The sequence below is a fragment of the Peromyscus californicus genome, unplaced genomic scaffold (genome assembly GCF_007827085.1).
Source record: "Peromyscus californicus insignis strain IS unplaced genomic scaffold, ASM782708v3 Scaffold_10__1_contigs__length_136768540, whole genome shotgun sequence".
Lineage (NCBI taxonomy): Eukaryota > Metazoa > Chordata > Mammalia > Rodentia > Cricetidae > Peromyscus > Peromyscus californicus.
In genome coordinates, this window is record NW_026294391.1 from 128775267 (window position 1) to 128788034 (window position 12768).

The 12768-nt window shown below is 37.8% G+C and overlaps 1 protein-coding gene across 8 annotated transcripts in view; it reads left to right on the forward strand.

Annotated features, from left to right (window-relative positions):
- The first annotated feature begins 514 nt into the window (after positions 1-514).
- Positions 515-12768, forward strand: part of Aff2 (ALF transcription elongation factor 2) — a 661131-nt gene continuing 648877 nt past the window's right edge. For all 8 annotated transcript variants that reach the window (XM_052740412.1, XM_052740432.1, XM_052740449.1 and 5 more), the window contains exon 1: positions 515-622. In XM_052740412.1, coding sequence (XP_052596372.1) covers positions 576-622 — 47 coding nt within the window. In that variant the 5' untranslated portion in view covers positions 515-575. The remainder of the gene's footprint in view (positions 623-12768) is intronic.

Here is a 12768-nt window from a genome sequence, read left to right on the forward strand (position 1 = left end):
GCCAGATCCACTGATGATAACGTGTCTGCTCCATGTCGCGGCTTTGAGCTGTCCAGGCTCCGCCCCCTGTGAGTGTGTAAGTGTGTGATGTTGCCTTGGCTGCCGCCTCCTGTGCAGCAGCCGCCTTTGCAGCCGCTGCTGCCGCTGCCTCCCCGGCTGGCGAGCCCCGCCACTGCCACTGCCTTACTCGCCCCCGCCTCTGCCGTCGCCACCCGCCCGCAGCCTGTTAGGCGGGCGGCCCAGGCAGCCCCAGCTCTAAGCGGCCACAGCCGCAGCCTGGGCGCGCTGGGCACGCGGGAAGCCGAGGAGCGAGTGGACCTGAGAGAGCGGTCAGGCGTTTGCCTGCCCGGTGCCATCGCCTTCGCCGTCACCGCCACTGCTCCGGAGCGCAAGACCAGATACCTCGGGCGCTCGCTGATGCTGGTGCCACTATTGCAGCCCAAGCACTTTTAACCGGGCGGGAGGGCCAGAGAGCCGCGCAGCCTACCACAGAGAGAGCCGCTCAGCTTAGAGCCGCACCGACACGCAGCGAGCAGCGACAGACGGCCGCCAGCTGCCGCCGCCTCCCGGCCACTATGGATCTATTCGACTTTTTCAGGGACTGGGACTTGGAACAGCAGTGGTAGGTGTTAAAATTTGCCTTCTCTTTTGATGAGCGGGATCCCCTAGTCTGGTCTGGGCTTTTCGCCTTTGTTAAGAGGAGCCAGAGCTGTTGTCGGGGGCGCCCCGGACACCCTCCCACTTGCTCCGAGACACCTCTAGCTTTGGCTTCAGTGACTCCTTGGTAGGGAGCTAGGATGGGGGAGGTGCAGGGACAGGGAGGGATGCTGGCAAAAGCATCCCTTTGCACTCCAAGTCTAAAGAGTTGCAGCTGGCCCATAGCAGATTCGTGCCACCCACCCGCACGACCTCATGGGCTTTTCTCTCCAGTGGCTCACTGAGTAGGATCCAGTCTGAAATGCTTTAACTTTTCAGTTATCAGTGCCTGCAGCCAGTGGCGGGAGAAAAAGCGACAGCCAGGTACCCAGAGGCCACCCTCAGCTTGCTTAGCGGCCACCGCCCACACTGTCGCCACCTCCTTCCCCACTCGGAAAAGCATGGGTCCAAAACCTTCCCTGAAGCCTATCCAACCTAAGTTCCTCTTCTTAGAGCAGCAACTTCAGGAGCCATTGAACTAGGGACCTCAGGCCCAGCTGGCTTTAGCAGGGTTTCACGATGAAGGGTGTTTGAAGTTGGCCCCCAAAGTCTGTAGCTCTCAAGTCAATGCACATTTAATTAGCCTCTGAACCCCTGTTGGCCTCCCAGTGGGAGGCAGCCTTAGGTTTGTGTAATGGGCACACAGCTAGAATTCCATGGTTTGGCAAAATATCCTAAAGATGCAGTGGAGAGCTCTTTAAAGATGGTGCAAAGGTGACTGGGGGAGGGGGTCAGAAAGTTGTTCCTCTGTGTGGTGTGCAAGCGCGCATACGTACTGATCCTCGGATCTATTAACTTTAGAAAAACTTCACCCTTTACTACAAAAGTCATCGTCCTTTGTCACATTTTTTTTTTATTTCCCCCCAAGCCCAAGTATTTAGATGAGGAGAGAGGCAGGCGTGACTTTGGCACTCTTAGCTCTTGCCCTTTAAATGGAGTGAGAATAATCTGTAGTGCCCACCAACAGTTTGAAATCTTTTGCAGTGTTTCAAACTACCAGCTGCTGGCTATGAATGCTGTGCATTTTTTTTTTTTTGCAGGGATTTCCATTGTAAGTGCCATGTTTTAGGCAATTTCCTTCTTTAAAAAGGGTCAGATGCTTGGCCAATAGCTTCATTATGCCACTCATGACTGGTTCAGTTGCAAACCCGATACCTTACATTTTATTTTATAGCAATTCTAAGTAAATATTTGAATATATCAATATTAATCTATAGATATTTTCAAAACTGTGGAATTTTGGCAGCTGTGAGGAACACATCTTACAACTAAAGAATCTATTCTTAATTAAAAGTAAAAAAAAATCATGAAATTATTGCTCAATTTAATACTGTATTCCTGTATACAACGTTTACTCTGCTATAGTAATTTATTTTACGGACAACTGATAACCACAGCACTATTATTTGCATGCAATTTGTCTAATATGTGCTTTGGGTAACACTTAATTTAACAGACATTGTTATATTTGACTTCAGGGGTTAGCTGAAATTTTCAACATATACTAGGCATTAGGTTTCAGAATGCACAGACACATATATGTTATTGTTTTAATCCAGTTGAATATTACACATGCATTGTTGAATATTTAAAGGGTATGTGAATCTTTCTGCCTAATTTCTGTTTTTCAGGAACATGTGTCACTGTTTCTCCTTTAGAGGTGCTATCTATTCTTAAGGAAAATACAAAACCATTTTCCTCTTGATCTTTAACTATGGCACATCCATTTTAGAGCATGCCGACTGATTTGACTATTTGGTTGATGTGATGGAAAATACTGATGAAATGGTATAACATATCTGCATAAATAAACCTGCCTTCTCCTTCTGTATCCATGATCCAGGACAATTTCTCCTTCTCATTGCTTGGTTATGAAGGACAAATTTTCTTATGAATCTGTGTCTATAAATATTTGTGATGTGGTTGTACTTCTGTATTTTAAGCACCTATATATATAGAGAAAAGAAACACAAATATGACCATGGTGTATGAACTTAGAAGCTTCTTATTATTCTTAAGGATAATCTATATATCCTTCAAAAGGCTTTGGACATCATGAGAATACCAGTTATATGTTTGTTATATGTTTTCTTCCATTTTGTGAAAATAACTAGAGGCTTAAAATGACAATAAGCACTACCCCAAATATGTAGAAGACAGACAAGAGGAAAAGGCATAAAAGTTAAGGAGCTCATTTGCATTAAACCTATTCACTTGTGGAACAGCCAACTTGGAACTATTTCTATGATACCTCTACCTAGATATCTATCAATAAATGCATCAGGAGAGGTATAAAAAATAAATAAAAACAACTCATTTTCCTAAGCTTAATGAAAAATGGCTGCACATAAGTGTGTATATGCATTATTTACGAACACTTGGCTATGGTAAATAAAAAATGAGTGCCCATTGATAAACATAAACTGTGTTAGGACAAACGTGCACTCAAAAGATGGAGTATAAATGATGCTGCGATGTGCAGGAATGTGGAGTATCTGGGAGTGTTCATATGCCTTACAGAATGTATCACTGGATTTTACAAACTACATTAGTATCTTAATGGGTCATGCTCTAGAGTTCATTAAAGGGCAAAAGCTCAAGTTCTTTAGGATTTCTGGATTCATGAGCAATATTCACCTGAGTTGGAATTTAATATGAATCATTCTGTGAAATGAAAGGAAAGGAAAGCACAGATGTTTGTGCCTGCCAAATATATTATCTTATCTTTTTTTTTTTTTTTTTTTTTTTTTTTTTTTTTTTTTTTTTTTTTTTTGGTTTTTCGAGACAGGGTTTCTCTGTGTAGCTTTGCGCCTTTCCTGGAACTCACTTGGTAGCCCAGGCTGGCCTTGAACTCACAGAGATCCACCTGGCTCTGCCTCCCGAGTGCTGGGATTAAAGGCGTGCGCCACCACCGCCCGGCTTATCTTATCTTTTGAAAAGAAGGAATAGAGAGATGAGGGGAAGAAGAATAGTTCATGCTTTAAATCATTGCATAGATTTGCCCTTGTTAATAAAGTAAATTAATTCTTAAGGAATCTGGAGATCATGTCACTAGATTTGAACTTCTTTATCAGCAACGACAAAGTCATTAATATAAATGTAAAAGCTTACAAATTATACAGGTTTTTCTATCCCATAAGCACCTACCTCCATAGTATTAAGTGATGCTTTGTGGCATGTCAAATTTCTTTTTGTGAGACAATTACCTTTTTTTAAAAAAGAAAATGTTGGGGGGGGGGAATATAAAGAAACGAATTTTAAGAACAGAAAAGTGAAAAGTCCCATGATAGCAAATCCCCAATATTAAAAATCCCAGGGTATTATGTTGTTAGTGATTTTGACAGTGGCCTGATTTTCACTGCAAAGGCCTGCATCAGTTGTTTGTAGATTTTATGTGGTGTCTCACAAGTAGCCTAATTAGAGACAAGCTTGCAAATGGGCATTTATACAGGAAGAGACTTAAACTCACTAAACTGTTATATAAATAGAAAGTTCAAAGGTCTATGTGAGGCTGTCAAGGCTGAGAAGGGGCCATGTGCCAGCCAGGCTTCTTCTATTTGGATGAAGGCATCCCCCAGGGCCTGCTCCACTAGCTAACACTTTCCCAAGTTTTCTGGACATCGTGGAGGCTGGAGGAGGGGACCTGCTTTTCAGACAAAAGTGAACTGTTCCAGCTCCAGCCATGCATGGCCTATACCACAGAAGCCCATCTGCCTCCACCCATTCCCATGTTCCACACAGGTCCTCTGGGGCTTCCTTAGCTATAGTCTACCAGAAGAATGGAACAGGACTGTTTGTGGATAGAAAAGTGTGGGAAATAGGGAGTACAACCTTCATCATGCTGGGGCTACTGGATCAGCACTGGGATGGGGAGGTCTCTCATTTTCTTTAAGGCCTAGACGTTAACAAGACTTCTGTTCTCTGCTGTCATCCATTGATGTTTTTCTCTTTATACTCTGTGGTGCATTAAAAAGAAACTCACTATAGTTGGTGTTTTTACCTAATGTGATATGCATTCTCTAGTATGCTTGAGTATTCACTCATCAAATCATTTTAGATACAGTGTTTTAAGGAAATATATGAGAAGGAGAGATTGAAAGTGGTAATACTTTCTATTGACAAGATCCCCTCTACAACATCTGGATATCTCTGCAAAGAATTAAAGCTGTCTCAGTAAATCTTAAAAGTTACATCTATTGAACAAAGAAGAAACTTATTTTATGTTAAAAATCAGTTCAATGATACATGAATTTTTTTGCTTATGGTTCAGTTGAGCATTTAACAACTTTAAAATACACAAATCAAGATAGAAAATGACTGCCTCAAAAGTGAATTAGTCATTATAGACATTCACGACCTTCCAAATATTTAAACATTTTACAGATGAATAAAATTATATTGTATTCAAAAATGTTAATTAATGTTAGATAGAAATGACTTAAATGTGTTGAACCATTATTTTATGTTCATTGTTATTAAATGTGACTATTTCTTGTGTGTCATATTTGCACATATTTAACATAATTTTAAAATTCTAAAAAATCCAATGAAATGGTCATCTGTAGAACAATAAAGAAGCTGCTTCCTTAAGAACTTGTAACTAGGTCATACTTCAAAGGGGTCAAACGTCATGTACCAGATTAACTTCTCATGTAGACAAAACAGTTCAGTGATTACATTTTTCCCTTAAAATTTTGTCTTTTTGTGGTTGCTATGAGATAGAGGAAGAGCAACTTACAAAACAACATATTCACTGACAAGTGCAAAAACTGTGTGCTGCAGATTAACGAAGTCAAGAATTGAACTTGAAGAAATTATTTTGAGGACATGCACAAGTGCAAACATTTGTGTGTGTGTGTGTGTGTGTGTGTGTGTGTGTGTGTGTGTGTGTGTGTGTGTGTTTCAGCTGCAATAGAACTTAGATTCATCATTACTCTTGTAGTTTGAGTATTCATTCATTTTGGGAGGCTCTCTACTCCATATATTCAATACTCAACCTCACCTAATCTTTCCAACAACTTTCTGCAACATGCTGTCTTAAGATGATAGTTATTTTCAGGAATGTCAGCTACTTAGTAATGCAGGTCAGGTTTCACCCTAGATAGAGCAAATCCCAAGGATATTTTTACAGAATATTTCCAACAAGTTCATTGCTATTCCATATGCCATATCCTTTTTATCATTTTGAGTCAGAAATTGCCAGAGTTGTTCCCATTTTACTGATGAGCAGACTGGATTCTAGAGAGGGTGTACACCTTATCCAAGTCTACACAGCCTGGGGGACATGATCAGAAAGTCATAGCTCCCAATTCCAAATCAGATGCCCTTCCACAAAATCTTATTGACTGTTAACTTATTGTATGTGTTGGGGACATTTAGCTCTCACAGAAGCAAATGGATTGAATTGTGTACATTACACTTATATAAGAAAAATATTTGTCTAATCAACATGTACTTGACCAGCCATGGAACTTTGATTTTCTTTTAATTAAAGAACAACTTATGTATTGATACTGTCCCTTGACATGCTTGTCTTTTTTCCTTCTTATTAACACATATTAGTTGTGGAAAATTATGTTTTTTATGACAATTTTATGCATGGACACATTTTTGACCATAATCAATCATCTCATTTCTAGTTACTTTCATGAATATCTTTTTTATGGACATTTATAAGTATTAACACATATATGTATATATCAACACATTTTCTAGAAGTACAGAATACTGAAATTATAGCTGTGATATGCATCTATGTACATCTATGTGTAAGAATTAGTATAATTAACACCATTTTCAAGGGAAGAAAATTGAGAGGTTAAGTGACTTGTTGAAGTTTACACAGTAAATGAATAGTCAAATGAAATGGTGTTGATTGTACTTTTCACTGCCTCACAACTGTTACATTAAGGAAATTATGTTTAAGATCCTCATTGCTTCCTAAGTGATGGTGTATCACCATCCCATTCATCATTGTTCCTTCCCATCAGAGGTACTTGCTGTGGAATGTCCTGTATGTTGTAAATATATGTTACTATGATTGATTGATAAAGCACTGATTGGCCAGTAGTCAGGCAGGAAGTATAGGATAGGCAGGACAAACAGAGAAGAGAGGCTAGGAGGTGAAAGCCTGGGAGAGACACCAGCCTGCCATCCAAAAAACAACATATAAAGGCAACAAGTAAAGCCACAGAACACGTGGTGACATATAGATTAACAAAAATGGGCTGAGTTAAGTGTAAGAGCTAGTCAGTGGTAGGCCTGAGCAAATGGCCAAGCAGTTTAATTAATATAAGTTTCTGAGTGACTATTTTATAAGTGGTTGTGGGGTCCATGGGGCTAGATAGGACTAGAAAAAACTCCAACTACAGGTACTTAATAACAATCTGTTGATTTACATTAGAGCTATACTAGGCTCAAAGAATATTCCATGCAAATGCACATCTTTCAAAAATAGTTGTTTAATAAGTCCATGAGATAATACTGGCCTCTGCCCGCATGGTAGTGTTTTAATTATTCTTAATCCTATCAGGTCTTTTAGCAGTCTGATCTCTTTTGCAGATAATAATGAGAAAAGGTAATAATTACAGAAAAACTTAATAGGAAAGACAGAAATAGATACTATGCTATGGATCCATCCAACTTTTAAACATATAATTTCTAAGAAACAGAAGATATGTTTAGCACTGAAAAAAATCAGGAAGGAGTACTTTTAAAGCATGAGGCTATAGGAGACTGTGTTATTATATCTCAGTCTGTATGGAGAAAGCTAAAGAAGAATGTGTGATAAAAATTTAAAGAAGAGGTGGGTGATTGGAGGGTTGGGATTCCTTCAGCTTTCCTTGAGTATCACGCTTTATGACTTGTATTTCATCATGAGAAAGCTGTTTTTCTACTTAACTGTAGCAGATCTAAACCATAAATTATTATGACTGTTAAACAAAGGTCCAGTACTAGCTTTGTCTAATGTTAAACTTTTATGTTGTACTTTAATGAAATTTTATATGCTTGTTCAAGGCATGTCACATTATGGAGAAGGTGATGCTCTGAATTGTTGAATTTCTTTAAAGTGAATTCGTTCAATGACTTGGCTACTAACATCTACTAACTTGCTGGAATGAGAAAAAAATTATCCATGAGCTTAAATAAAATATTGTGATTTAAAGAGAGTTCAAAATAGCACTATAGACTGAATCTGATTTTGATTATGGATTGCTTAGGTTATGGATTTTAAAGGAATATACTTGTACATTGTTTCATTGGAAAAGGAATATCAGCTAGATTTATGTAATCTTTCAGTGTGCTCTTCAGTAAGCAAGTAATGGTATATAAGGCATGCATTGGGGAATATGCTAAAGGAATAGGCTTTTCTTCATAACCAAGCTCAAAATCATTTATTTGTTTATTCTTCAATGTTCCTTTCTGGACCCAAAACTCACTTCTATCCAATGAGGAATGGTTTGTTTTGTTATATTTCTAAAGAATAATTCTCAGCATCATTTATCCTCCTCTGTGAAAAGCTGATCTCAGGAACAGATACTGTTTCTCTTGGTGACATTTTTCTGTACTCTATTCTTGGAGCCAGAAAATTTCTTTTGGTAGACAGCATATCTCCTTGAAATAGAGTTGAAATGGATTTTTCTTAAATGTAAACAACAACAAAAAAACAGAAACAATGCACTATTTGTCTTATAGCAATGGTGAAACTATAGTTTAGGCTTTAATAAACATTAGAAGAAGTTTTCTGGGAGTGATATATGTGTCATCTTTGGATTTCTGGTTTGCTCAAATCAGCCACTCAGAAGGAGCATGTTATGAGGTCAATTTAACCTCCAGACCATGGCAACATGTACAGGATGACCTAACTATCTGTTGAACAACATAAAAAAAGTAATCACATGGGCTTTATTTCCCTCTCCAGGATGTCAGTCAGCTAATGTTTTGAACAAATTAATTTTCCAAAGGGACTGATTGTTTTCATGCCAGGTCGGCACAGCCACAGTAACTAAATTAAATTCAGCATGATGGATGTCTCTGATGAAGTGCCATGGAGAGGTCTCATCAATTAGATATTATTTATTTGCTGGCAAAATGCTTGGCTCTGGTGCATAGACATTAATCAATTCCTGGAACCTACTGTTTCAAGGCTAGGGGGCTCCTTAGAATCCTTTGGTCTTGTATCTACATAATACAGACAAGGAGACTGAGGCCTAGCATGGTAAAGTGACTTTCCTAGTCACTCTGCTGGTGTCACTCCCAGTGGCAGATTAAAAGAATGTAAATGGATGCTGGGCGGTGGTGGCCCACGCCTTTAATCCCAGCACTCAGGAGGCAGAAGCAGGCGGATCTCTGTGAATTCGAGGCCAGCCTGGGCTACCAAGTGAGTTCCAAGAAAGGTGCAAATCTACACAGAGAAACCCTGTCTCGAAAAACAAAAACAAAAACAAACAAACAAAAAAAAGAAATGTAAATGGCTTCCATGGCATTAGAGACCTAACACTGGAATACAGATTTAAATGTGGAGAAAGGTTGTGGTACAGGCTTGTAACTAAAAGAGGAATTTACAAAGACCTACTGTAGGTGAAGCAGTCTTCACTTGGCCCATGAAATGCTTTAAATACTTTTAACAGTGCCTGGGGAGAAATAGAGTGGCTAGCCAGGCTTTGTAGTACATGCCCATAATCCTAAAGCAGAGGGATTGCAATGCTAGCCTCGGCTACAGATTATGACCCTGTTTCAAAAATAACCAAACAATCAAACAAAAATAGAATAGTAGAAAGCTGCAGTATGTAGAAGGCCTAGAACACCAAGAACTCAACATGAAATGACTGATGTTGAAGATAGAGTTACTTCCTTTGATTCACATTTATCTCACAACTACCAGAATTCTATTTTGCTGTGTAGTTGCATACTCTTAACACCAATTAACATTTGATGAAAGATGGCCATACTATTTTGTCTGTCTGAGCTGTGAAAACATAGATGCAATTATTCAAAGAAATACTAAATTAAAATTTGTTTTCCTGAAACCATTAAAAGAAATATTTGTAAACTGACAACTGGCCAAATAACTGTTTTCAAAACATGTGTATACCATAGCTTTTTATATATACCCAGATATATATAGCTTCTCTTTATTTTTATCATTTTCTTAAAAATGATGCAAGTTTTTATTTGGAAGGTGTGTAGCAAGATTTCATTTTCTGCATTTCTTTACTGTCCCTAAAATGTAAGCTATCATACCATCTGATCGGTGATTCCATGTGTATTTATGATTAGCTCATTGAACATCAAATAATTCTGTAGTTATTTCATTATTCATATATTGACTCTATATCTATGGAACATCCAGATAGGGACATCTTCCAGGATCTTCTCTCCTTCCAATTCAAATATTCTTGCCCAATCTTTTCAAGTTCTCCTCTTCTGTGTTATAACTGAATACACTTTTGTCTAGACTACAGAACACTTTCTCACTTTCTTGATGTCTTTGTTACCCTGTGTTCTTGTGCAGGATGAGAACATGCCTCTTTTTTTTGTATTTCTAGTGCTTGTGCTAGAATAATAATTTCTCAGTTCAGAGTAGACCATCATGTATTTACTAAATTCAGTCAGTCATTGAGCTAGGTCTTCAAAATAGTAAATCTGGGTAGGATAGTAATACCACTGCTATTAATAATACTGAGAGGAAAATGAAAATACTAATTTCCTATGTGACAGGCTATGATTTCTGTTGTCTGACCTCTCTATTTTACACTGTACAAAATCAGGGTACAAAGGAATAGTGACTTAATGTACAATCTAGTGAATCTTTAGCTACCATGCTAACCCACAATGATTCCCTGGTATGGATGTATAATAAAGCAATCCTGGTGATGAGGTTTTGCTGATCATTTTGAAGTTTTTCATATAAATTAGCTTTGGGTTTAAATTCATAATCAAATACGAGGCATAACTAACCAGGTATTTAGTCCAAGAAGAGACTCATGATTCTGTTCCTCTTTGTTGTTTGCAGTAAATTTTGGGCTTGGGGAGAGTTTACATTGGTCTGTAAACTTGAACATAATTGAGATACCAGAACTGAACTCAACAAGGTAAAAGATTACAGTTATGCACTAATTTTCTCCAATACATGGAATCATAGTTTATTTATACTAGGTGTTTAGTTATACTTTTCTGTGTCTATAAATTGATGATTGTACAATAACTTGCTTCCTACTTTATGTGATCAAATTTGTGAAGAGGTAATTCAGAGGTATAAAACTTGATTTTAAAAGAAGAGTACAAAAGTTTACAGTCCACAGATAGGTATAGGAAGTAGAGAGAGATGTTGTCTTGCCTTCAGTAAGTACTTTTTCTGAATTGTTATAAATAAAATGTTCTTTATGTACACCTCACTTGCAATGACTCTTGATGATAATTCATTCATTGTTGGCAAGCAGAATCTGTGTAAAAATATGCTTAGTCTATCAGATCTATAATTTTATATTTTATATCTAGTATTTTCTTCTGATAATATAAAACTGCATTCAGTATCATAGTATTTTATGGGTTAGTATTCCAAATTTTAGATAAGGTGCCTTTAGCTAAGGCTCAGTAGAAGCGTTCTTACCTAACATGCTTAGGAACCTGAATTTCATGACTAAAACTGAAGAAGAAAACTTGAAATTTGGGAGGGAAGGAAAAGGAAGGGTTGAAAGAGGGAAGGAAGAAGCAGGCAGGAGTGATGTAGATGAAACATTCTTGTATGACATTCTCAAAGAAATTTAATTTAAAAATAAGAAAATTTATACTTTGGAAATGTTATATCATAGCTAAAAGCATTTTAGTGTGTTACCATCACTGAATTGAGGGTCGTGTAGTATAAAGGGAGCCAAATATGCCTTGAACTTCTGCTGAGTAATTTCTCTACACTGAACCAGATGCTGTTTTTATATTTTTCCTGCTTGAGAGGCTAACCTAGGATTTAGGTTTTGCAAACATATATTTTTAGGTGGAACACATCTTCTATTTATGCCTCTGGAGGATTCAGATGACAGTTTCATCTCGAGGATGTTCCAGAAAAGTTTCCATGTTTTGATTCTTAAGAACTCTGTAAGATGTTTTCACAGTCAAGGAAAATCACAAGAACAAAAGGTGCATTAGATCATGCCATTTGTAAGCAACACCCCACTAAACAAACACCCTAAAAGATAGGTGCATTTTACCCCTGAGAAACTGAAGATCAGAGAGACACACACTGTCTTCCACAAGTTCACACAATTAGTAAACTGTAAAAGCCTGATTAAAGTGCAGGTTTCTTGGAAATGTTGCCTGTGTTCCTATCACTTCCTGCCTTTGCAGATGTGTAGTTGATAAATGAGTTTGAAGTAATAAGATGATTTTTAGAATCCCCTAAATCCTTTTCACAGTCCAAAATTGAAGGTGATAACATGTAAGTCTAGAAGACAGCCAGAAAGAGGAAAGGTGATGAGGATATTTAAGAAATTTTAGTGGCTCTAAAACACCCATCTGGTTAAATTAACCAGATGTTGGAATATACTAAGAAGTTAGTTAGTAAGTACTTAATGACATTTTAACTGGAGTTCAAGCACATGCATAAGTTAAAAAATCCTGCAGAAATGTGTAAGAGCCATGGCATGTCCCCCTCCCCTCTAAAAGATGCAAAATGTTAACCATTTTTTGCTACAATTAGACTCTTTGGCTTTTTTGTTTGGTTTTGTTTTAAAATTCTGTGACAGTTTAAACTTCAATAGTGCAAATATATTCAGACCACAAGTTATAAAACTTCCCATTAAGAATGATGAAGACCACTTTCATTGGGTTCTGATTATCATCTTACCCAGGAATTACAATGAAATGCCAATGTACACACTAATGCCATTGAAAAATGTACTCATTACACCCTTCTACCACAAAGGCTTTTGTAAACAGTTGTTGTGACTCATATATTTTGAACAAAGAAGAGAAATTTGATGAACTCAAATGGCATGAAAAGTTAAAGTGAATTCTAAATGTAGATTAGTAGCAAATGATAACAGCCAAGCCAGCATTGCCTCAATTGATTAATTT